The sequence below is a fragment of the Castor canadensis genome, chromosome 6 (genome assembly GCF_047511655.1).
Source record: "Castor canadensis chromosome 6, mCasCan1.hap1v2, whole genome shotgun sequence".
NCBI lineage: Eukaryota > Metazoa > Chordata > Mammalia > Rodentia > Castoridae > Castor > Castor canadensis.
Window position 1 is genome coordinate 109,420,815 of NC_133391.1, and position 26,138 is coordinate 109,446,952.

The window sequence follows — 26,138 nt, forward strand, 5'->3', positions numbered from 1 at the left end:
CTTGCAATACATTTCTTGGCCAGTGCTGGACTATGCTTATCAAAAAGAAGAAAGAAAACTTCAGTTATCTCCCAGACATGTTTTAATTGGTATTTTTAAGTTCCAAAGGATAATCATAGAATTAATTATAGTATTGATTAGCCTTCTATAGTATAGACTATAGAAGGTGCAAGATGAGTTGGTTAGAGGTAGAAAATACAAATTTTATGAGTCTATGATTTAATAACTTGTTCTAGAACTTCCAGACTACACTCATAATACAGAAGAGAGGAAAGCTCTCTTTTCTCCAAAAAGACTAGAAAGGGAGAAGGGGACTGGTTCCCAGTAAGTGCAAAAGACAGTAGTCTAGGAGGGGACAACACTGAGCAATGACAAAGCAGAAATGACTTATGTTAAAAAATTTGAATGGGGTGTAGAAAATGTTTTATAAAGTCCTTAAGAATAAAGTCAGGGGCTTTTTTACAGAAAAAAAAATCAAACCTTCCAAAAGCTCCTCAATATTTATAAAAGGGAACTAGACTCTAGTTCTCTTTAATCTCTGGACATCACCATCTAAAGTGACACTTTTCTTTGAAGTAATTACAGCTGATCCACTGACACTGCCTGTCCCCAGGGATGCATTGACCTTTGATGGTGCTGGGGTAGAGTGCTCACTGAAAGAAGTGAAAGAAGCACCGCAGACCATGGAGAATTTCCTTCCTAAGGGTCAAAGAGAGGAGAATACAAAATGGTAAGAGCTTTAAATCTCTAAGATCCACAGTTTGATTTAGATCACTTGCTGGGGATGATCATGGGTAAGATAGTGTGATTAAAGTATCCGTTGTTTCTTTAGTTATGATGTCCCATGGACACACTATAGTCTTTCATTGAAAAAGTAAGTTTTGAAAGTGATTTTGCCAGAAAGTATAAATACAGAAATATAAATGATTCCAAAATGTTTCTTGTCTGGTGTCCTCTCTGGAATCATTATCCTGGAGTAGTGAATTAATAAATGAAGCTTCATCCAGCTGCAGGCAACCAAATCACCCATGGCCAAACAGTCATAAAAATGAAGTAAACTAATAGCATTCAACAGTGATGTTTCCTTTAGCTTGTTTTAGTGCATTTTGGATGTAAAAAATAAGGTTTATAAAAGTCAATTTTCTTCAGAAAATACATTGCCTGGATATGTGTCTATTTTGGAAAAAGAAATTCTCCTTCAAAGTCCTGAGTAATTACTGGTTTCTTAGAGCTCCATGGAAAACCTGCTCTGATATGACTCAAACATACTCTGGGTTCAGAGGGTAAATATGTCTTTTCCATTTTAACTTCCACTGCTTGCTACAAAGTTGTCTCTAGAACAACTATGCTCACAATTGTCATTGTTTCCAGTAGAAACATCTGTTTTCTTTTGAGTTTTACAAGATCAGCTATATGCTTTTATTATGTTGTAGGTGTATATGTGTGTAGTGCTGGGAAGGGAACCAAGAGTCTTATGCATAAATATTTCTATTTTTGAGGGACTTTTAAAAAATTTTGTCATTCTTGAAAACCTACCTGCTATGTTCTGATGTTTTTCATGTTGGTTCAACTGTAAACAGTTTTTAAACTTAGATAAGCAAGAAATGTCACAAGCAGATTCAACTGAAAGATAATATAGTTGTTTCAAAAGATGGATGAACACTGATTATCACTTGTTCATTAAAAATATTAAGTATGTATTTTATGGCAACTACTCTACTAGGTGCTGAAAAATTAGAGATAGAAGCTAATCCCTGCCTCAGAAGTTTCTGTGTCAGGAACTCAAACTGAAGGGCTCTGAGCTAGGATGGAAAGAGGACCAAAGGGTAAGGAGAGCATAGAAGAAGAGTCTTAGACATGCTCGAGTAGAGTGGCATGGCTTTGCAGGGTATTTGTTTTGAAATGAAATTAAAACATGTACTTGCTCCATGCTTAGCACTAGGGCAAGTATATGCAAAACCTCACAAGAAGTCACAGCTTAGAGAAGAAATGATGATTATTTTATGATGCTTTAATTAGGAAGGGGCAAATGGAGCTGGTGGGTTTTGTGTACCATGCTAATTAATTACAATTTTATATTGAACACAAGGAACAGACATTGAAGAATCTTAAGAAGAGAATAATAAAAGTCCATAGCCAGGTAAGGTGAGATCTGAGAGAAAACACTTCAGACTCATCATTCATTTAACAATTGGCCAAAGAAACAACTTAAAGGCAGCTAACAATATAGATGCAAGATAAGAAAAATTTGTTTAACTTTTCTTTTTTTTTTTTTTTTAAGTGTGTGTTTAACTTGGATGGTTTAACTGAGTGTCTTTGAAGACATAACTGGGGTGACAAAGAAAGCAATTCACAAATAAAGTTATTTGTCAGGGTTTCTAATAAAGCACTAAATGTGTTTTTCTGCTAGAGATCAATAGTCAAGTTAAAGAATAACTGGTCAGGAGAATGCCAAGTGACAAAGCAAAAGCTGAAATATATTGAGAGAAAATGAGCATAAATCACAAGGAAAAAGCAAGGCACAATCTCATTCGTGAGTGCACTTTTGTAAAACCTATTGGCAAACACCCCAAATAAATAATGAAAAAGATTTTTCAATATAATAGAAATGAGAATTTGACATTTTATCAATGATATCAACATCCTATTGTAGGGGTCAATAATGTGGAAGGAATCAATCAAAATCTAAAGAATAAGGTCAATTTAGATGACTTACCCAAACAATATCACTAATTTAGTATAAGCATATGAATTGAATTAGTCTTGCTATAAAGTATAATCATGTTAAATATGATATAATTATACTGCAAGCTTATTAGAAACATAACTTAATTATTTCAGTAAGAGAAATCATTGAAATTGAGATCTAATAAAAACTTGTTTGTTTTCCCTGGATTGTAAAACTGAATATCAAAAGATAGTATAAGGTAAATATCAAGGGCTCTTTTTGTTTTAGTGCTGCTCTACCTCCCAAGATGGATAAGCTCTAATAAATCTTTCAAACAAAAACTGAGGAGAGAGAAGATGCAGAAGAGGAATCACTCTAAAGTATAAACAAAGTCTTCAAAATTGCACACAAGTCAAGTTAACATCACTTCCAAGTGTAAGCAGATACTGCTTACCCTGATGAAGACTTGACCGACTATTAGGGATATTTTCAAAAGCAAGAAAATTGAAGTAAACAGTGAAACAAAGGAGAACTATTTTAGTCAAAGGCCTGCACACATATGGAACCTGTTAAGTAGATGGTGACTGTAGAAAGAACTACAAATGAGTTTAAGAGACACCTAGACTATGTCAGAAAGGAAGGGGACAGAGGAAAGGGTGGATTCAAAAGCAAGAAAGTAGGCCAGAGATCAGTCAAGTGGGAGGAAGACAGGCTGTTGGGCAGATGCTCTTTTCTGTTCCCAAATGTTCAAAGTTAAGGGACACTCCTTAGTACACTTTTATTTTACACAAAGGGTGAACTATGAAGAAACCAAGGGTCTCTCAGAGTTTTTTCTGGATGTACTTATGTCATTTCTTTGATAACCTTTGCTTGTTTATGTATTTCATTTGCTTCCTTCTTCAAATGAGGGCTCTTATTTAGGGCACATTAGTCCATAGACTTTAATTAAAGGCATGACTTATTAAGAATAAAGTTCTAGTTTAGTTTACGTTTTAAGGTTACATTATGTTATCTTCCTCAAAATTTTTCTAAGGAAGATAAATATTTCTCTTCTGACAAAGTGCAGTGCTTACTAACTTACCAAATTTAGGGCCAATTTAGACTGTAGACATGACAATTAGGTTATTGTGCACAGTATTTGTGTGTTTCATGAAAAATTAATGTACACAAAAAAATTAGTTGAGTTGCCTGACTGTGGCATAGTGGAATGGTGACATATGTTGAGTCAAACTCATCTATATGGACCTAGCAGAAGATAAATTCCTTAAGATGTTTGACAGACTCCACGTAGCTGCTAGAAAGAAGCCAGTATTCAGTCTCATTAACCAACTTCACAGGGCTAACAGATAAGGCTTTATCCTAGATATCATGAAAAATAAAAAGCAGGGAAAAGAACCATTTCTTTGAAGTGATAAACTGCTAATGGAGAGATAAGAATAAGCACGTAGGAACACACATAAATGCTAAGAAAGAAAGCATACAAATCAATTCTTCATAACTAATAACACATTGGAAGTAGACTGGGAGTTGACAGAGTCAGGTTAGTGTGCAGAAAATGACAGACACTGGCCAAATGCATTCCAAATGGCCAAATGCAGCTACTCTAGATATGGGCTGAAACATACAGGAACCTAGCCAACAGGTTAAGACTTTAAGATAAATGGTGACCTAGATCTGTAAGACAGAAGTAAGCTCCAAACAGAATTGGCCATTTGAGTCTCGAGCATTCTAGCTTCTGAAATAGTGATGGGAGTTCACAAGGACTTGCACTTTTCACTGGACTATTTATAAGGGAAATATCTGTGGGAGGTAGTCTTACTAATGTGCATTGCAGAAATTCAGTTTATTCCATAAGAATTCAACAAGGGAAAACTTGTTCAATACCTATGCATTGAAATAATAAATGTTAACAAAACTTATAAAAATTTTTAATTATCCCTAATATATAGAAAGAATTCTTGAAGTGCATTTTCATTTATAAAGTAAATGAAAATAAAATTGTACATCTTCAATTAACATTAATATGTAAGGATGCATGCACACACCAGTATTAATCTAACTGACCAGTATTTTACCCTTTGTCAAAGCAAAATGAAAACATTCAGATGCAACAACTAAAGACTCACCATCTTCTTAACACAATTAGAGAAAAATGGAACTATTGATCTTGTGGTTTCTATATCTTACTGGGAATATAGTTTATAGACAATCTACTTTCCCTATTTTTAATCCATCTTGCCAAACAACCTACTTATGAACTTGAATGACAAGTCATAAATAGTGATGACAGAAAACAAGTCATAAATCAAAATTATAATACATTATACTGTTTTTAAAGACAAGGAGGTACTATCCAGAAGAAATTACTGCTGTGGAGACAGGCCTGAGTTCAGATACTAACTTCACCACTTAATAACTGGGTGACTCTAGACAAAATAGTTCAACCTAACTGATATAAGACAGTTGACATAGATTAATTTAATGAGCATCTATCCATAGAAGAACACTATGTCTATAAGAGCACAGAGCAGGACTTCCAAAAACAGGAATTACTTTGGCCTTGATTCTAGAATGAATTTTACCTTTTGTCCAAGTCAAATTAAGACTAGTGTCAGGTATTAAATGAAATTTAAGTATGTAAGTAAACTTAAAATTTATTTTTGCTTTTTTACTGTTTTATCATGGAATTTAATTTATACTTACTGTCTAGCCTAGCGGATCTCAATAATGTCTGTATTTCAGAATCAGCTGAGGAGCACTTAAGAAATATAGCTAATAGTGGTTTTGCCATAATAACTTTAGGCTGAATCCTGGACACCAATGTTTAATTATTCTTTCCAGGTGGTTCTAATGAACAGTGGTGCTGAGCACCATCAGTGTAGCCAGTGACAGTGGAGCTATTTCTAATCCTCATTTGTGTTTACTAGAAGTGACTCAAAACAGTTTCACCTATTCTGACTTAAGACCCTAATTGTAGCTTACTCAAAGTTGTGGGAAGCATTTCCAAGTCTTTTTTTTTTTTATTTAAGAAGTGGAAAAAAATTAATATAAGACTAATCAGGATACTAACAATATCATAAATTAACAATCCTCTTATATTATATACTTATATGAAGTAGAACCATAAAAGCTGTTGGAATTATTTTAAGTAAGAGCATGGAGAAGGAGAAAGAGAAATGGTGGGGGTGAACCTAACCAAGGTACATTATAAGCATATATGAAAATGTCGCAATGAATTCCCTCTGTAAAACTAATATATGCTAATAAAAATGGTTTTTTAAAGATTTTAAAATGAGTATTTTTATTTGGATAAAAATGAACCATGTTTTCTATCATATTTCCATTGCAATTATATAAGAGGAAAATTGCTGGTTTTTTTGAGGGGCAGTATTGGGGTTTGAACTCAGGGTTTCACACTTTATACCATACCACTTGAGTGCCTCCAGCTCTTTTTGCTGTGGTTATTTTTGAGATAGGGTTGTGCTTTTCGCCCAGGACTGCCTGGACCATGATCCTCCTATTTTAGGCATCCCAATGTAGCTGGAATGATAGGCATTGTGACTCCTGCTTTTTTCATTGAAATGGGGTCCCCTGAACTTTTTTTACTCAAGCTGGCCTGGAACCTTGAGCCAATCTCAGCTTCCCAGGTAGCTAGGATTCCAGGTGTGAGCCACTGGAGCCCAACTGGAAAAATCTACTTTTTAAAAGGCCTTTTCTCTTACAATTATTCTTTTCCTCTTTGCTCTGAAGCTATAAAAAGCAAATATAGACATCTGAAAGACAGATCCAACACAAATCTCCTGGTTACTAGTTTTCCCCTTTGGTGGAAATGTGCCACATTCTTCTTGTAAAGAGAGCATGGATATTGGAGAAGGTGTTGGTCATTGGATCAGTTGCTTAGAACTCTTTTGTAACTCTTTCCTGTTTTAAGGAGTGACTCTGAGCCTGTCACTTGACTTATCTCCAGCCTAATGCACCCTCTGTGACATATAACCAGAACACAGTACCAGGTTCCTAGGATTATGTGAAAACATGGGCATCTTACCAGTGTGCTACCATCAGTCCAACGGAAGTCATGCTCAAACATCTTGTCATTGAGGCCTATCCACTGATAATCATGGCCCACACCTAAAGGATGGGAAACAAATACAGATATTTTAATAACTTTCCCGTACACTGGTAAAAATATATCAAAGAAAATTATCTTCAGAGTAAATTATGCATCTTCTTTTCTGTCTGGATTTTTATTTATTTGCTCATAAAAGTCTCTCCTAATCTATCCTTTATTCTTCCACCCTATGTGCTTTAAACTGAAAAGCTAACATTCAAACACTGTGAAAAATTAAAAATATCACATTTGAAGAAGGAATACCTGGGCTAGGCGGTTCTGAAAAATTATCCTCAAAAATATTTTCTTATACTATGAGGTAAGTCACTGGCAAAACAGCATGGAATAAAGTTAAATGGGCTCCATCCAGATTGCAAATTAGTAATCAAGCTTCAAATAGATTGACGTCATCATGGGAACACACTTAGGAAAGCATGAAACAGTGTCTCATGAACAAAATAGTTCTACGTAGTTACTACATAAAGGCTAGCTGTCCTCTTCTTTGCTATAGTTTAAGAAGTTATTAAAGAGTTCTGGTATAGTATTAGAGTTCATTAATTTCCAATCTTCACCTATTCATATTCTTAATATGTAGCTTACTTTTGTGGTGTAAAATAATTAGAAACTTGTATGTGAAATAGTGTGCACAGAGTATAAGATTAGAATGCTATTCAAATTCAATTTTAATTAGCAGGCTAAAAATAACTGAAAGCAACTTTCTCTTTAACTTTTGATAACACATGCAAATATTCAAAATAGAGATGATAAAGGTAGCTATGATAAGGATAATATTCAATAATAAAAATGGCCCTTTTACAAGTCAAAAAAGGGATCAGAAACCAGTGCAAAGGTCAGTTAGAGATGAATCAACTTGAGTTGTAACACATTTGTACATGAAAGCAATGCTAGGAATCTCTCTGTATAGCTATCCTTAATTCAACTAGCAAAAACGCTTTGTCTTTCTTATTATGCTCATGTCTTTTCTTCAACAAAATTAGAGATAAGGGCAGAACAGGTTCTGCCTGGAAGTGGGGGGGAAGTGGTGAGAGAGTGTGAGAGGGGGGCAGGAGGGAGAAATGACCCAAACAATGTACACACATGTGAATAAATGAATAAAAAAAGATCAATTAACAATTTTGAATTATTCCACCTGCATCTTACTGTTTTACCATAATAACACTCACAGACGAAGTAATGCCTTCCTATATTATATCTGAATGTTTCCCAAAGTGGAGGCGTCATCTAGGTGATTTTAAGTGGTTCAAAGACAAAGGACCTAATAAATTGAATCCAGACTGAGAAAGTTGGATACAGAAAAACAAAAAAGTGGTGAGAATGAGTAAAGTTTCAGTAAACTCATGTCTATCTGGTACATACGATTCACAAACATTTGCTCTTCATGAGACAAGATGCTTGTGAGATGGGCACCCTGTAGACGGCATTCCCTTTCAGCTGCATCCCATGTGCGTCGGTGAGCAAAGTATTTGTAGCACTGCCCTTGGAATTTGTGCCAGCCATAGTCACACGTCTCAGTGTCTAGGAAGAAACAAGGCAAGGTCTTATGAAACTTACCTACACCACTCAAACTTGGCTCTTCAATCCAAGTGCTGAAAGGATACTCAAGTCAATATCTATGCAATGTTCCTGAAGTAACTGATTCATAAATTTGGTCACTATGACAAAAAAAATCATTATAATGTGGGCCCAACTGATCCCAGTGAATTGGGTAGCTGTACATCTTTGGACTAAAAATACAGTATATAATTGCAACTTTCTTTATTAAAGAGAGTGTAGGCAGGAGGGAAAACTGGAAGAGCAGCCAGCCAAAACCTCTTAGGCTGTAGTATCTGCTGACTTACTTGTGATGCAGTTGGAACTAACTTCTTACCAACACAATTTTTCTATGAGAGTTATTCACAAATGATAAGAATTCTGCCTAACAGTATTATCAACACTCTAACAACCTCAAAAGCTCTGGAAGAAGTCCTTTCCCACTACCCAGACAGCTATCTGGAAGCCCACAGGCTTTGGTCATGTAAGTCTACACAGAGGAAAAAAATATATATCATAAGTAAGCAGCTTTTGGGATATAGCTGTAATACGTGCTCTCTTGGAAAAAAAAAAAAAAAAGAAAGAAAGAAATCCAGAGAAAGCCCAGTATAAATGTATCAGTCTTTTAAATTGGTTAAAAATGAAATAACCCAAATTTACTGATTTATCTCCCCCTTCCACTAAGTTATATCCATGTGTGTGTGTGTGTGCGCGCGCACGCACACGCGCTTTTTGCAACAAACACACCGTAACTGATATCCCAGTGGGATGAAATCATTTTTCAAAGATATCTGAATTTTACACTGGAAGGAAGCTTCAACTTCACTTTCTATTTGTAAGTTTTAATGTGTCCTCAAGAAAGTAATGTTTGCTATAGTACTATTCTTATTGGTAATTTTCCCTCAGACTCACTCACACACTATATATTAAATAATGCTCAGTGAAAATAGCTTTGACTTTCACAAACTATATCTTACAAAGATAGTGAAGTAGTTACATGTAAAAATTAACAAAACTGCAAAGTTTATAGAATCTTAAACACCAAAGTAGTTCCATGTAAAAATTAACAAAACTGCAAAGTTTATAGAATTTTAAACACCAAAGAGACTATCCAAATTACCTAATAAGCAATTTTACCAATGAATAAAGAAAACAAAACCATACTAGATTAAACAAATGCTTTTTTATGTGGTAGACTTGGTGGCTAAATTGAAACTTACATTACCTCATGACTCTCATTCAATGCAGTCCTCTTTATATAGCTGAGGGAAAGCCTGCATTCTAAGAGATTTAACTTTTTCTTCTGGCTTTAGTGGTTTAGAACGTAATCATAAAACAGATGCAGTTTATCTCTTAAAGCAGTCTTCATCTCGGTTTAGTCTATCAGGTCTGTTGTTTAGTTATATCTAGCTGACTAATTGTTTTGAATAATCTGCAATGAAAGTTTGGACTTTTATTAAAGTGTTGTTCGGAGATCACCAATCTCATGGGAAAGGGCTCAGACCAGAGTTAGATGGTTTAGTATAAAAGTAGCACTCATCACCAAAAAATAAAGTCAATTTTGTCCATTGGATAGGAGTTTTCCTTTTGAGAAGTCCATGTGGAAGAATTCAGAGATGAAGTGGGAGCAGAGTATCCTTATACGTAAGGACACAAAAGAGGAGGAAAGTTGGGAAACATTTTAGAACATTTTTACTGCCAAAGTCAATACCATGATATTATAACAGCAAAGCTTTCCTTAATCTTGATAATTATTATTTATTTTAAGATATACAGTTTAAAGTTCTAGGGGATCCTTACTTCTTGAATAATATACCAAAAAAATTCTCTGTACATGCTTTCCTGTCTTCTCATAACCTGAATCATTTTAGTTTGGTTTTCCTCTTTTATGTAGTTAAAATAATCATTAAGTATTTTTTTCTCTTTTGCAAAAAACAAAAATGATCATGAAATTTAAATTTATAACCATGCCATTGCTACAATGCTACTATAGTTTGAATGCGGTTTTTCTCCCAAAGGTTCACATGCTGAAAGTTTGGTCTACAGTGTGCAGGTATTAAGAGGTGTGCAACATTTAAGAAGTTGGAGCTAGTGAAAGTTAAACTCCACCCCCATGATGGGCTAATAAGGCTTTCTTATGGAGTACTTTGCATCTGGTAAGAATGGATTAGTACCTGCTACTAGGAAGAAAATTGTTATAATAAAAACAAGCCTAGCCCCTCCAAAGTCTACTACCTCCTGTCTTTCCATGTGATCTCTCCCTTCCGCATGAAACTAGTTCCCCTTCTACTTCTTCATCATGTTGTGATGTAGCAAGAAGGCTATCACCAGAGACTAACAGATGGAGTCACCTTATCTTGAAATTTCTAGCCTTTAAAACTGGGAGCTTTATAAAATAACCAGCCTCAGGTATTCTGTTATAATACCACAAAATAGACTAAGACAAATATCTTTCTCAGCTAACAAGATATATATATCCTGTTATATATCCTTAGAGGAGATATATATATGTCAAAACCAATCTGGAAGAATTTCTCAATCTGTACTATCTGTACTATCTAAACCATTCCTTTCTAATGATTATAAATACACATGCAAATACCACATAAAAGAATAAAGGCCTTTGTTTTTGTTTAAAAGTCAAATATTCATGTGATCCACTTAAATTTTATTATTCACAAATTCAACAAATACATAAGGAAGGACTTCATGTCAAGCAGTACCTTCCAGGATACTATTTTGTGACAGTGAGCCTCAGAATTAGTCCATTAGTTTTTCCAACTTTACCTAAAAATAATATGAATCTCATTTTATTTATTAAAAGGCAACCCTTTGGGATGATATTTTTGTGACTTTTTTTTCAGTTCTTAAGATTGAACTCAGTACTTTGTTATGCCAGGCAAGCATTCTACCTCTAAACTGTATACTCACCCACCTCTGATGGTATTTTTTTTAAAGTCATTAAACATTACATGAAGACATCTTATGCTTAAAACCCCTATCGTTCATAGGTTACCATACAAGGTCCCAGATTTGTTAATGAACACAGAAGCCAAAACTATTGCTGTTAAGCCACATCCCTAAAATTCTATCTTTTCATTCAGTACAAATACCATTGTCAACATCTCCAATATACAGCTGTCAAGCCTTGGGAATTTATCAACTCTTGGACCCTCTGCCTTGTGAAGTTACATTGTAGCAATCTGTGCTAGTTTCTCTACTTTCTAGATTTTATATGTTTTATTATTCCACCAAAATGTGTCTATTTCAGAGTTAGTGAGACTTAAGAAGTTACTAATGCAGAGAAAAGGTCAGCTGAAGAAACAATGACACAGTCATTAAGGAACTTTGGATAAAAATCTGTTTAGACAACAATGCTGCTGTTAACGAAGAAAACATTTGTTCTTAGGCAACGTGAAAAGAAGAAGAAGAAAAAAATCCCTCAGTATCCTGGTAATAAATCACAGGCACACAGCTGCACCGGGTAAACAGTCTGGGAGAAATGTTTCTAGGCAAATAAAGTGGATGGAAGGTAGACTTTCTTGAAGATAAAAAAGAATGCACCTGAAGGTAGGTCACACCACTGATGAAAGAAACAACTTACACTGTTGCTTTTCAACATCCTTCTTGAGAGGGAAGGGGTAACTTGCCCCAAAGCCCCTTCTGAGAATCTGTTACCATTCAGTCCATCAGATTCACGTATAACTAAGATGTGTATCTTTTAGAATTACTACAGAAGTGTGAAGATATTGAGAAAAACTCAGGCTTTGGAGTTAAGCTTAAGTTCACTATTCTCCCTCTGTAATTTTCTAGATGTGTGACATTGAACACATCACTTTTCCTCTGAGTCTCAATTTCTAACACACTTAATGTATATAAGTATTGTGTCAACCAAATGAAATAATACATTTGGCAAGCTATAAAGTACCAAAGATAGTATATCTTTTATTCTCTGTCAAGAGTTACATTAAGTCACCAAGACCAAGGACTTTGCTTTGTTCAATGCTCTATTTCCAGTGCAGCAGTGTCTGGAAAATAGTAAATACTCAATAAACACTTGTCAAACAAATGGTGCTTTGAATTGCTACTTGTACTCAAAACTAAGGGAAAACAGAATCATTATAATATGTTTGAATGTTTTAGATACCTCAGCCTTTTGCGTTCTTCAAGAAACAATATGTTTCTTAATTTTTACTTCAAGAAGAAGATCTTGCTTGGTCTATTTTCATATTTAAAATTCTAAAACTCACCCTATGCAACAAAAAAAAGAAAGAAAAAAACCTAAAAACTTAGCCATCTCCCACACTCTTGTAACAATAATTCAGAACATGCTGCTTTTAGCTTTGCTTTAATTGTAGTGACGTCTAGATTAATGCCACAAAGCAGAATGTGGGGCCAGACCAATGTGTCTGAGTGTCTAATACATTTTCATTTTGTCTGGTGGAAGGAATATTTGGCACTGAGCACTTTTATCAAAGCCAAACCACTACATGACATTAAGCAGAGGAAACCAGCATTCTGAAGTTGAGTGTGCTGAGCCTGCAATCTGTTTCTGATTGAAGGACAACCAATGTTACCATTAACCACCTGAAATGTACTCCTAGGTTGGCCATAAAAAGCCAATTATAGGGATCATGAGATTCTAGGCCTATCTTTCATTTAGAAAAAGTAAATTCTTCTTTAGTAGGAAAATTTACTGGTGAGCAATCTTATAATATCTTTTATATAGTACTTGCCAAGCCAAGGCTAATGTATCCTAACAACTTTATCAACTCATTCTCCAGAGATGATTGACTATGAATAAGGCCATGAAATATCAACTGCTTAGGGGAGAAAATTAAGGCAACTAACATTGAGTTCAACACACAGACCACATTAAGGTCAATGTCTACTTTGTCCCCGATAGAATACATATGAGGATATTCCTTTTGTTGACCAGATGTCCTTAAATTCAACTCAGTGTGCCTGTCTGCAATCCCAATCTATCAGCAAAACAACCATAATTAACTCAACACTATGGTTTAGCTGTTTCAAGCTATTACAAGTAGGGAAACTTAATACAGGTAACCTGTGAATTTCTTTCACACAAAAGAATATTCAGAAAGGCCAAATTTTTGAAAATGTTGTAATTGTTCTTACCTTGTTCACAAAGTGCACCCACATAGCTTGGAAGGCAGAGGCACCTAAATGTATTAAAACCATCAATACATGTAGCTCCATTCCGACAAGGGTTAGAGTGACATTCATCAAAATCTGAAAAAAAAATTGTAAAGGCCCACAAAAACACTTTCAAAAAGGAGGAAAGAATTCTGTTTAGTGTGAGGTTGCCAGACAAGCTACAGGATGGTCACTTAAATTTTAATTTCAGATTTTACAAAAATATATATAATTTTTAATATAAGTGTATCCCATGTTATATTTATACTAATTTTAACTAAAAAATTATTCCTTTTTTACCTGAAATTCAAATTTAACTGACCAACTGTATTTTTATTTGCTGAATATAGCAACCCTAAAACAATTTTAAATACATTCAGAATAGAGGCATCATATCTATTGCTATTAGGCAAATACAGTGAGCCCTAAAACTAATCAAGTACTGCCGCCCTCAGCCTTCCAACATCTAATCCTGAGTCACGCTCTGATTACTTTGTTGTGAAGTACTAAAATACCTAATTGACCTTACTGCTCCTGCGCCCTTTGCTCTTCAATACACCTTCACTCTGTTGACTACAATCTTTTTTTAGACTCAGTCATATGTAAGTTTATCATTTTGCATCCAAATTTCCATGGATCATAATTACCCAATGAAGTAGTCCTCAAAGTTGTTCCCTGAACCAGAGCATCATTACCACCTCAGGATGTTAGAAATGTATTGCTTACTTCAGACCTACTGGATCAGACGCTCTGGGATGAGAGCAACCATCTGTGTTGTAGAAGCCCTCTGATGCATGCCAATGTCTCAGAACCACTTAGCTCCAGTATGAAATGCAACTATTCAGCATAAATCAGAACTTCTCAGATCACAGGACCTTCTATACTCAACCAGCTTGCTACTGTTCTCTCCTAGTATGTCTTCCTTCCCTAGACACATAAGGGTGTACTTGCATATTTGTAGTCATTCAAATCCATTCTGTGCTTTGTAGTTTCTGTGCTTTTGTTTGTTGTGTCCATGTCTAGTTCCATCACCTGTCAAATCTTCCACAACTTTAAGGTCAATGTAAATGCAATCTTTCTACCTAGACCTCCATGATTGCTCCTGATGAAATAAATGAGTATATTCCCATAGCATTTTGCAATTACACTAAATAGTTAATATTTACATTAATTGTAAAGAATATCTTAAAAAATGAATATACAAAACAAGTTAAATTTTCAAAAATTTATAATGTATTCTTACCTATGGCAATGGTCTTATGATATAGTATTACAGTATATGATAGTATAGTATGACATAGAAATGACAACAAAAACTTTTATAGTGCTGACTAAGTGCCAGCCTCTGTTCTAAGAGCATCATAGATTTTACTCATTAAATTATTTTAATGATTTTAATATAAAATAGAATGGGGGCCAGATCAATGTGTAAATTTTTTATTTAAAATATAATTGTTCCTTAAATGTTATCTATTGCTATTTCTATACTCCCATTAGTTAGCACAAACTTAGAGTTAACTAGCTGTTGACCTTTTTTAAGACAAGCATTCTTTCAATATGAACATTGGGATTTTTATCCCAATATATCTGTGTAAAAATTTATTGGTAGGCTTTTTTTACACAATCATTTTAAGCAAAACTTCATAGTACCTCTAAAAGTAGCACTGACCTATGTATTCCATTGCTCTTCTCTAATTCTTTTCTTTTCCATCATTCTTTTTATTCTTTCCAATGTACTGAATAGTTTTACTTCATACTCTAGTTAAAATGGTTCTGAGTATTAGCATGTATCAGAATCATCCAGAGAGCTTGGTAAAACACAGATTGCTGTCTACATCCAATGCATCTGATTCAGTAGGTCTGAAGAGGGACCAGGGACATGCATTTCTAACACACCCAGGTGATGATTATACTTCAGGACCACACTTTGAGGACCACTCTCCTAGGCAAATAGGATCCATAAAAAGTGAGGTCTATATTTAACTAAGTCAAAACTGAAAACTTCATCAGTTTTTAAAGAAAATGAAACAAGAATGAGAACAAAAGAAGCTGATTTAGTAGAGGCCATTATATTCTATGGACCCCAAAAGAGAAGAAGAGAACTGCTACCACACTATTCCTTGGGGTAGAGACAGGTTGGACTAGATATTGAGAATCAGAAAAGGATCTATCTCATCCCACAGCAGATCAGAAAGTTATCCCAAAACATAAGAACTAAATTCCCTAATTTTTTCCTAAATCGTTAAATAGAGCTTTCTTTTTAAAAATCCTCTTAAATTGGTTGCGTATTGATATGTAGAACTCAGAATGATTAAGAAATTTTTGCTAATGTCTGTACATTTTTACATTTTAAAGGCTAACTTTAAAAACCACAAAAAGACATAGCTGACCTTAGTTAATCACTGAATCTTAGGGGTGTATTGGCAGAATTCAGAAAACACCTTTCCTCATTTCCCAGACGCAAATGAATTATCCTCAGATATTAACTTCATTTAACGTGCAGTTCATCTGCTTATGGGTTTCTCTGAAATCTCTGATTGATTCCACAACATAAATCTCCCCCCAATGCAGCTTCTGGAAAAGAATTGCAGTCACTCAACCACAGCATCTTACCAAGTTCACACTGGTCTCCACTGTATCCTGGCACACAGGTGCACACATAGGAAGTTTCAGTAGGATAACAGGTGCCTCCATTAAGGCATGGATTTGTTTTGCACCGATCAGGTCCTACCATGTTTGAGAAAGTAAGAACAAACAATTAGGCTCATATCTACAGTTTCCATGTATTGTATCACAGAATGCCTCTTATTGCTACCATAATGTAAGAATTACTATAGCAATTTAGAGATACTACATATAAACATAACATTAACTTTACTCTGGAGTGTTTTTTGGCATTATAACTACTTGTTACAAATTGCAACTATTCATTTCTAGGATTCAGTCATTATTATTTTTAACAATATTTTATACCATATCTGGAAACTAATACATTCTACTGCAGATTTAGTTGGCATGATAATGGCAATTGATTTTAGTCAAAAATGATTACACATATGTGCACAGTGAATGGAAAATGTTTTCTTTTAAACGGGGTTAGTTCATGTGAAATGACTGGATACACAGAACATGCATTCTTTTAGCAGACTGGCTTGTTACCATCACTTGAGTTATTATTGCCTTTTACCACTTAATGCTCAGAAACTGTCTTCGAAAGTGTGCACTGAAGTCTCTTCTGCTACATTAACAAGCCTTTTCCAAAAACACGTTCCAAATGTACTCCTTTAAACTACACTTGAAGAAAAGCAACATATGGATTAAACTCTACTGCATAAAAACAAACCCCAATACAAAAACCTCACCTAAAATGAAACCCCAAAGTTTTATTACAATTTCCTTATTAAAACATAAATAAAACAAGCCCTCTTAAGAAATCAACGTAAAAGCCAAAAATCTAAATTTATGAAGACAAGTATTTAAAATGCATTTTCTAAATGTAAATGCTTTTATACCACTTGAAGCATATTTGTATTTTGGAATATTGCTTGGGTAACTGAATTGTCATTAAAAGTTCATATTTATTCTTCAAATACTTTTTCAGAAAAATACAATTCTCAAAGTGTTCAAGAATCTAAACAAGTTAAATGTTTTTGTAAAATGACCAAAATAAGAGATTATGTATGGAATACAACCAACCATATTTTCAAGTATCTTAAATTCTGAAACCCTGAAATAATTACACATGAAAAGAACATTCCTAACTTCTGACAAAACATTGGCTAGAGAAGAAAATTGAGCCATTCCATACAAGAAAGTCAAACTCAAACTTTCTGAGTGTTATGTAAATTCTGGATAACTAGAAAGGCTTAAGAGATACACATTCTGGTTTGGAGTTCATACTACAATTAGGTAAAGACAAATATGCACATCAACTTCTCCAAAAACACCCCAATTTTTCTAAGATGCTTTTTCCTCTGGTTCTAAAAATATTTAAAGCTCCCTAGCAATTTTTTAGCTTTCTGCATTTGAAAAAACACTGCCTAGGTGACTAGATTGCAATCAAGGACATATCTGTATAGAATCAAAATGACACTCAGGTGGAAGTGCTCTCTAAGACTGTGATGCCAAACCAAATGTGAAGTGCCATCATTATCCCCACCACAGACACTAGACATCAAGCAGAGACCATGAAGCAAGGACTTGGTGAGAAAGAGGGTCTTTCTGTGAAAGTGAAGAAGTTCTGATGATGGAAAAGTTTTGCTTTTAGAATTCTATTTTGCCCTAAATAGTTTGTACTAGCTTCTAAAAGTTGAGTCTGCGACAGACAAATCAGGCGATCACACAAGTGAACTGCTGTTTACTGAATTAAGCTAAAGTGACAGTTTGTTTTGCAATGAAGACGCAAATCCCAGTTCTTTGTAAACTTTGAGGACTAGATAACTGGTACACATTTCTCACTGATTTGTCAAACTTAACTCTCTATATGGACATGATTTTTGTCGATCATTTCTACATCACATTTTCAACAAGCTGAAGTATAGTTCAACTAAATTACAAAGCAATGAATAGTGGCCAGATTACTAGGTCATCAGCTCTGGATTAAATATGGTGACAGCAAAAAACGAACAAACAAAAAAATCCAATGTCATCCACCTTTGATCAATTTTATTCACAAAATACTCTGACCCATTTATAAAAATTGCACTTTCTGATTGTTTTACTCTTTCTGAAACACAAAATGAAGCACTAGTAGCACAAAGATAATATCAATATGAACAGAAGAATAGTTTCAACGATAACCATGAAATAAACCATATTCATTAAAATAAAACATATTTCCAGGCAACATAATAGCCCTTAAAGTATTGGTTTTTTTTTTTCTTTTTGTGGGTAGTAGCTAGGTGATAATGACTATTTGTGAGTTCCACTGGCTTTTCTGGTTAAATTACATCCCAGGAAGTCCACAAAAGCTGACTTCTCAACATTCTTGGGCTAGGTTAAGAAGATAATAAATTCTGCTCAGTAAAAATTTCAAGATTTCTTGTTTACATATTGTTAAATAGCAAATGCTAATTTTTATACTATATTGGAAAGCCGGAGAGGGTGTGAAAAAAGACCATGGACTTCAAAGCAAGAGTGATCAGGGTTTAAATCCCCACTTTTGCCATGGCGTGGCTGTGTAAACTCGAACAAGTTACTGATATTCTCTGAATCTCTATGTTTTACCCTTTTCCATGAAACTCATAATTATGTTGTATAGCCTTTTCATGAAGATCAAATGAAATAGCTTATATGAAGCAGTATCTAATTCATTCTTCTGGTATATTCAGCAAATAGAAATCTCTCAAGAGGCAGAACACAAACATGTTCTAAATAAATACCCACAATGGCTAGATACTATGTAAGGAAAATTTCATAGACTATCTCAAGCAATGATATACACTAAAGTATGAACTATAATTGATATCATACCAACTGTGAAATATTTATTAGAGTTAGTTATTACTTCCAAATGTTAAAGACCTGATAGATTTTGATATTGCCATAAAAATACCCATCATTGGGAGGGAGTCTTCTTAAAAAAAAAAAAAAAAAGGCGGAAAGAAAAGCAGGACTTTATTTTCTGTTTTTAGAACTAAGATGTGTAACTACAGGACAAATGCCAAAGCAATACTTCGATTGTGAGTAACATTGAATTTTTATACCATTATTTCATTTTATCCATTTTGCAATTGTACGTTGTTTCTAACCACAGAAAAACACAAAGTATATCTCTAAAGCCCAGAAATACTCTATACTTACTTTCACTGCATCTCATTATGAGGTCAATACTGTGGCCTGGCCTGCTATTACAGGGACAATATAAAAATCTCCATTGATTTAACATCACAATAAAAATTACATACACCCATATGTCATAACCAAGAGACTGTTTCCAGGTTTGGAAACAGAAGTGTCAATGTTGTTATCTTACCTGGCAAATAGACTGCTGTGCCTTCCATGGACTCTTCATTAATGCCAAACAGGAAATCAGTTTCATTAGAAGTTTCAGGAAGGGAAAGTGGTGGTGTTGAAAGCTCAGTATTTAATTCCACAGTGCTTACTGTTGCCTGATTATTCGAATCAAGAATTCTTGCTGATACTTGCTTTTCTGAGGCTCCTACTGTGGAATCCTCCCTTCTGGTTAAAACTGTGTGTGTTTCATGGATTATTTCTGAAGAAGAAGGAATGGTGGGCTTCTCAGATGTCTGTGGGCTGGGCTGAGGCACCATACCAGCCTCAACCATAAAAGGAGCAGAAACAGAAGTGATATGTGGCCACTGTGTAGCACCTTCCATCATAATGTCACTGGCAGCTGGAGTAACAGCTGTAGCCTCAGTTGTTCTGATGTTGGGAAACACCTCAATTCTTTCCCCAGAAATGTGATAGTTGACTTTGTTTGGGAAATCATGGGAAGTCTCAGTTCCTTCCTCAGCAACTGGTTCTGTGGGAGAAACTTCCATTTCTTCTAAGAATTTAGGTTTGTTCTCATCTTCTGAAAGTCCTATTTCTGTGTCAGGAGATAAGAACGGAGGCTCAGTTATGTGAAAGTATTCTTCACTTGATGGCTTTACAACTGCTTCAATGTTTGCATGAAGTTCCTTGAAAGAAACCTCTGAAGATCTCCGAGATGAGCTGGCATCTGTACCTGGTAGAGCACTTGCCTCAGGAACCTCTGTGTTTTCAGAGGCTCCACTGCTTAAGTAGACAGGAAATGGAGAGGATGGTGCATGAGAGGACAGCTGAACAAGTGCTGAGACTGCTGCTGCTGTATCGGTGTGATATGGGGGACTGGATCCTTCCATCACACTAGGTGCTTCTGTTAAACTCTGAGCCATATGGAGAATATTACTGATACTTACATAAGGAGTGGGATCTGTCATTGCCTCCTCTGCTCCTGAAGAGAATTCTGGCTGAAAAGAAGGACCTACATCTTTCTTTTCTTCATAGTCCTCCTGTGTCCTTTCCAAATGGCCCATGGTTGATATTATTTCGCTTTGATCAGCAATAGCTTGACTATCAGACAATGTGCTTGATTCAAATATATCATCCAGAACTATTGCTTCAATATTTGATTCTTTCATCTCTGGATTAACTGTGGCAGGTTTACTAGGAATGGGCATGGATGATATTGTGGGAAACAAAAAATCTAATTCTGCTTCTGTGCTAAGGATAGGGATCCTAGCTGTGGAGTTAAAGCCCATATGATCCAATTGGCTTCTTTCTTCAGAAGTCATTGATTCACTATATGTTGCTTGAGTGTAGCTAGTCAGAAGAGTGTCACCAGAACCCGCAAATGCTTCCTCAGTTAAAGAAAGGTTAACAGCTGCCAATTTCTCCTCAACTTGGGTGCTTTCTTCATTATTGCCTTGTGGTCCTGATGGTACCTCTGGATCTACGTCTGTTTGCATTACAAGGATGTCTTCATCTGGAGGTTTAGTGTAATCAATGTCTATGATGGTATTTTTATCTGATGTCAGCTCAGGTAGAATTTCAAGGATGGTACTCTCAGTAATTGTCAATATTAAATCCTTATCCTCTTTGTCTAGATCTATAATAATATTTTCAGTGGCTTTTTTTCTATTAGGTTTTAAGGTAGAATCCTTAAAATCACCAAAATGGTCTTGCAAATTAGCTGCCACACCTTCTGTGGGCCCCTCATATGACATTGTACTTGACAGTGTGCTAGTTGGATCAGGCAAGCTTTCCTTCTTCTCTGGATGAAGAGGCAGCATCACTGAGATTGTTGGAGATCCAGCAGCAGCAGTTCTAGTTTCAGCAGAGGACACTTCAGAGTGCATCTCCAGGAACCCATCAGAAACAAATGTGGTGCTTCCTTGCTTGGTTGCCTGTGTAGCTCCAGAAGTGTGGACTAAATCAAGAACATCTGCTTCTCCAGATCCTTCTCCAGAATTTTCATAAGAGAAGTCAGATGGTTTCGGTGCTGAAGTAACAAATTCTTTGGCCATTTCAAGACTATAAGTTCTAGGCAGAAAAATAGTGGAAGAAGTTACTGTTTCTTTAGTTTCTACTGCTGAAGAATTATCATTAAAAATTAGTTCAGTTACAGTTTGTGGTTCACTAGTCTGGATTGCTTCCCCCCACTCGAGAGTCTGATTTTGAATATGCTCAGTGTCTGCGGAGAACGGAAGAGGTGCTGAGGTAGGACCTCCTGCTCCAGGGTCACTTAAAATTTCCACTAAGGTTGTGTCAGATGCTATCTCTCTACCTTCAGAGATGTCTGTTTTGGAAATGGGTGTTCTCACTTCATTTGCCACACTTCCCAGTCTCTCATATTCTTCCACTTTATCGCTTAAGATACTTGTTCCTGAACTTTCCATGTCAGAAGTATGGGGATATAATGTGCTACGGATTTGTTTCATTTCAGTAAAATTCACTGACACTGTAGGTAAAGGGGTCAAAACTTCTCCTGATCCCATGCCAGAGAATAAGTTATCAGTATCCAACTCTTTAATTGTTGTTCTCATACCTTTGGGAAAGAGTTTTATACTTTCTACCTCTTTAATTGGTGGATCTGTGACTACATTTACAGCTGGTATGGATTCAGTCACTAAGGCAGTATCTAAGAAAAAGTGTGCCATTTCAGTAGCATCAGGAAGAGTACTATTTGATTCCAAGCCTTTTATATCCGGATGTGGAGTTGACACAGGAAGTGAGGAAATCCATTCCTCCTCCTCTTCCTTATCAATACTGTAAGTTCTCTTCATTGTTAATATAGAATAATCAGTGGTTTGGAGTTCAGTTTCATTAAGTGTTTGTGAATCAAAAGTTGTTTGTTCTGATGCAAGAGAACTCTGGAAGGATCCAAAAGGCTTTTGTTCTTGAAACTTTCCCTCTGTTGCTGTTACACTTTCAATTCCTTGTCTTATAGGACTGTCTTCTTCACTGGACCATAATTTGGCTGGTTCCATTGTTTTGGGAAAGGTTATTGAAACAGTGCCATTTTCCTTTACTTCCCACTTCTCTGTTGAAACTACAATACTTTTGGTTTCTTCTGTTGGTAATATGGTAAATCTTTTATCTGCTTCATTCATCACACCCACTTCTTCCAATCTTTGGTCAATAAATGGGGAACCTGTACCGGAAAAGTTTTCCATATCAGTGGGATGCACTGAGCCAACAGAGTTGCTGACTGTAGCCAGTTGCTCACCTGAGCCCTCAGCTGAGGCTGTGAACTCTTCCCAGGGAAAGACTGAAGTGCTGACCATAGTGCTGCTGGGTCCTTCCAAGTTAAGCATCTGATTGGTATAATCTGAAGTAGGTATTGTAGATGGTGAAATCTGAACATCCCTAAATGATGCATCCCCAGAGCCTTCCATCATCACTGTTTCTTCTTTGGTTATCAGATGAGACCCTGTTGGGTATTCTCTAAAGTCACCACTAAAATCTTCCAAAGGAAAGCCTGTAGAAAAGCCCTTTGTTTCTGCCTCCTGAGTTGGCTCTCCTGATACCTCTGAAAGCAGATTTTCCTTGGATGTTTGGTTTATACTTTTAGTGACTTCTCTGTCCATTACAGTACTCAAATCTAGTCCTGTTGGCTCAGAGGAAAATGTAATTTCCACATGGGGAGACAAAGTACCAGCAGTAGCTTCATTTTTGCCTTGAGTTTCAGACTCTAAATTCAATGAAAATGAAGAAACTGTCATGGATTCTGTGTCAACAACAGGCTCTCCTGAGCCCTGCTCTATAAAATGAGAGACAAGGCTACTTGGGAGAGTAGTCAGCTCTTTCTGTACCCCAGGTTGGCTGTTTTGCTCAAAGGGCTGTGTCCCCAAACTGACTAAAACATTGGTCTCTGTGAAGACAAGAGAAGAACTGGTCACTTCTTTTCCAGACTGTGTGGGTGCTGTTAAGGGCATAAAACTTTTCCTGGTAGTAGCTGGATCACTAGATGTAACTACATTTGAACTTTCTGATTCAGAGAGTGAAAATAATTGATCTGATCTCTGTGTTGGTGAATGTGCTGATTCAGAGAGTGAAAATAATTGATCTGATTTCTGTGTTGGTGAATGTGCCTCAACTATAGAGGCCATACCAGTGGCTCCCTCCTTCTCCTCTTTCCTTTTCTCTCCCTCAAGAGTTGTACTGAAAACCCACTCAGAAGTGTCTGTTTCACTTACAAATTTGGTAGGCACCACTTCGGCAGAATGTTGTTCTGAAACTGAGTAGACGGTGGTTGCAGGAATATCAGAAAGGCTTTCTGTGATCATTACCTTGTTTGTATCTAAAGTAATGAGGGCATTTGTAGTATTTCTCTGTGATAAATCAATTACTGTAGTGAACATTTTACCTTTATAGTCTTCTACTTCCCCAGAGCCTTCTACATTTGGAACTGAAGAGCTGCCTCCTAAGAACTCTACAGTTTGTCCAGGCATTATTTCCACCCAGCTTTCTACAGTAGACAAAGGGTTGTGAGGCTGTGGACTTCCTGTTAGGGTAACTGATTGTTCCTCTGAAACAGTGGTTGACAGAGAGTTTGGAACCATACTGGGAGTATATGTGATAGAAGGACTTTTTTCTGCCTCTTCACCAAACGTTGCTGAGGTAATCTTGGAAAAGACCATTTTCTGGGATTCTTGGTCAATGGTAGCCTCTCCTGAAGACTCTTCAGGAAGCAGAGGTACTGGTTCAGGGTGTTCATGATCCAGATTTTGAATTTTAGGACCTCTTTCTGTTATGGAATCTGCCCTCTCTGTGGCTTTTTCCCCAAGGAGTGAGACTGTGGGGAAAATGTCAGGCTCCCCACTTGAAAAATGCTCTGATAATTCAGGGTAAGTCCCAGGTTTCCACGTTATTTCCAGAAATTCAGTGGTTTCTTTAGATTCATTAGATTGCTCTATGGTAGACAATTCTGTTTCTGCTATTACAAACTGATGGGTATCACTTTCAGAACTGTCTGAGAAATTTTGAGAAGGTGCAACACTTTCAAATTGGCCACTCCTAGCTTCTGCAGCTTCTAGGTCCTTGGGCACAGTGGTGACTAGGTGCTTCCCATTTATGTACTGCACAGATGGGGTAGTCGTTACATCAGTAGCATTCACACACTCTTCGTCTCCCTCTTCATCTTCTTCACTGTTGTAAATGTCTATTTCAATTACATGGGGTAATTCAGGTAAAATTTCAGCAATTAGATCGTGCACTGGATCTGTTTCTTCACTACAAGGCTCATCTTCTTTAGATTCTGAATCTATTGGATGACCAATTACACTCAAATCACTCATTCGACCTGAAAAAAACAAAGTTTTCACAATACTTAAATGGAAGGTCTGGCAGTGTGTGACAGAAGAAATTGATAGCAAGGCTGATCACATTCACACACATACAAAAGAGGATCAAATCTTTTCACATTAAGTGAAATCACCCTTCTATACATGTTTTTCAGTCTTCAAATTTGCTGCTTTATATTTACAATAAGAAAAACAAATCCTGTTTTAAGAATATAGAAATAGGTCATGAAAACTCTTCAATATATTTAACAAAACAAAGTCCTTAAAATGAAGCAAACAATTACACATGCATTGTAATCCTGAATACAGCGATTTCATATTTTTGTGAACTGCAAAAATTAAGAATTGAAGACCATTTCACCTGACCATATGTATAAAGTAATTGATTGTTGTTCTTTATGTAAGTGGATGCTCAGACACTTTATTCAATAAGGAGATGAGAAATCCTTACTTTTGACTTCTTTACAATCTGCCCTAAAAGCTATTTTAGAAAAATAAGAGAAATTTATTTGTAGCACATTTACAATGCAATGACAATCTCTACACCGCGCAGCAGTGAGAACACAGCTTAGCCCTATCCCATACATAAGAGCAGGGAACCCCAGTTTGGAGGATCTGTTGGGAATCACTTATTGAAGGGCCAATAAGAAAGAGTCCTCCATATTTTTACAACTTCATGGGACGTGTACTGGACTAGGTCAGTTTTAGTTCTCTTTCTTAATGTTTTCTCCAAAGAAAGTTCAGAAGTCACATCCAAATATTCTAACTAGCATACTTCAAATGATTTTTTTCATTAGAACATTCCTTGAACTAAAAATTGCCACACAACACCATCCACTAAGCCTATTCAATTTTCTGCCACCAGAAACACAACGGCAAATACACCTTGCCTTGGGTTATAGAAAGAAAGAAATTCTGAGTCTTTTACCCTCACCATGGTGGCATTCAACTGTCCTAAGAGAGGGCACTGCCACTACAGCTGTCTTAGTTCCAGTGAGACCATGTAAAAAGGGTCCCTTTGGATATGTTGAGCCACAAAGACAAAGGACTTCATAGTGCCTTACCATCTTGTCCAGAGGAACACAACTGCAGAGTTAGTTTTCAGGTTAGGCCCAATTTCTGTCATACATACTTAGGCTGAACCTGAGATGTATACATTTTTGAGTATACTTCTGAGTGCACTCAAAGGACATATATAGAGCCAGACATGGTGGTGCACACCTGTAATCCCAACTCTCAGGAGGTGGAAGTAGGAAGATCATGGTCCAAGTCTGGCCCAGGCAAAAGCACAATACCCCCTATCTGAAAAAACAAACCAAACTAACAGCAAAAGGACTGAAAGTGTTATTTAAATAGTAGAATGCTT

At 36.0% G+C, this 26,138-nt stretch overlaps 1 protein-coding gene across 5 annotated transcripts in view; it reads right to left on the minus strand.

Annotated features, from left to right (window-relative positions):
• Vcan (versican) overlaps window positions 1-26,138 on the minus strand; it is a 102,312-nt gene that overhangs the window by 16,335 nt on the left and 59,839 nt on the right. For 4 of the 5 annotated variants that reach the window (XM_020167084.2, XM_074077148.1, XM_074077150.1 and 1 more), the window contains 5 exons: window positions 19,459-24,771; window positions 16,098-16,211; window positions 13,467-13,580; window positions 8,154-8,312; window positions 6,714-6,796 (listed from right to left, as the gene is read on the minus strand). In XM_020167084.2, the coding sequence (XP_020022673.2) occupies window positions 6,714-6,796; window positions 8,154-8,312; window positions 13,467-13,580; window positions 16,098-16,211; window positions 19,459-24,771 (5,783 nt within the window). The remainder of the gene's footprint in view (window positions 1-6,713; window positions 6,797-8,153; window positions 8,313-13,466; window positions 13,581-16,097; window positions 16,212-19,458; window positions 24,772-26,138) is intronic. The other variant, XM_074077151.1, reaches the window with a different exon arrangement.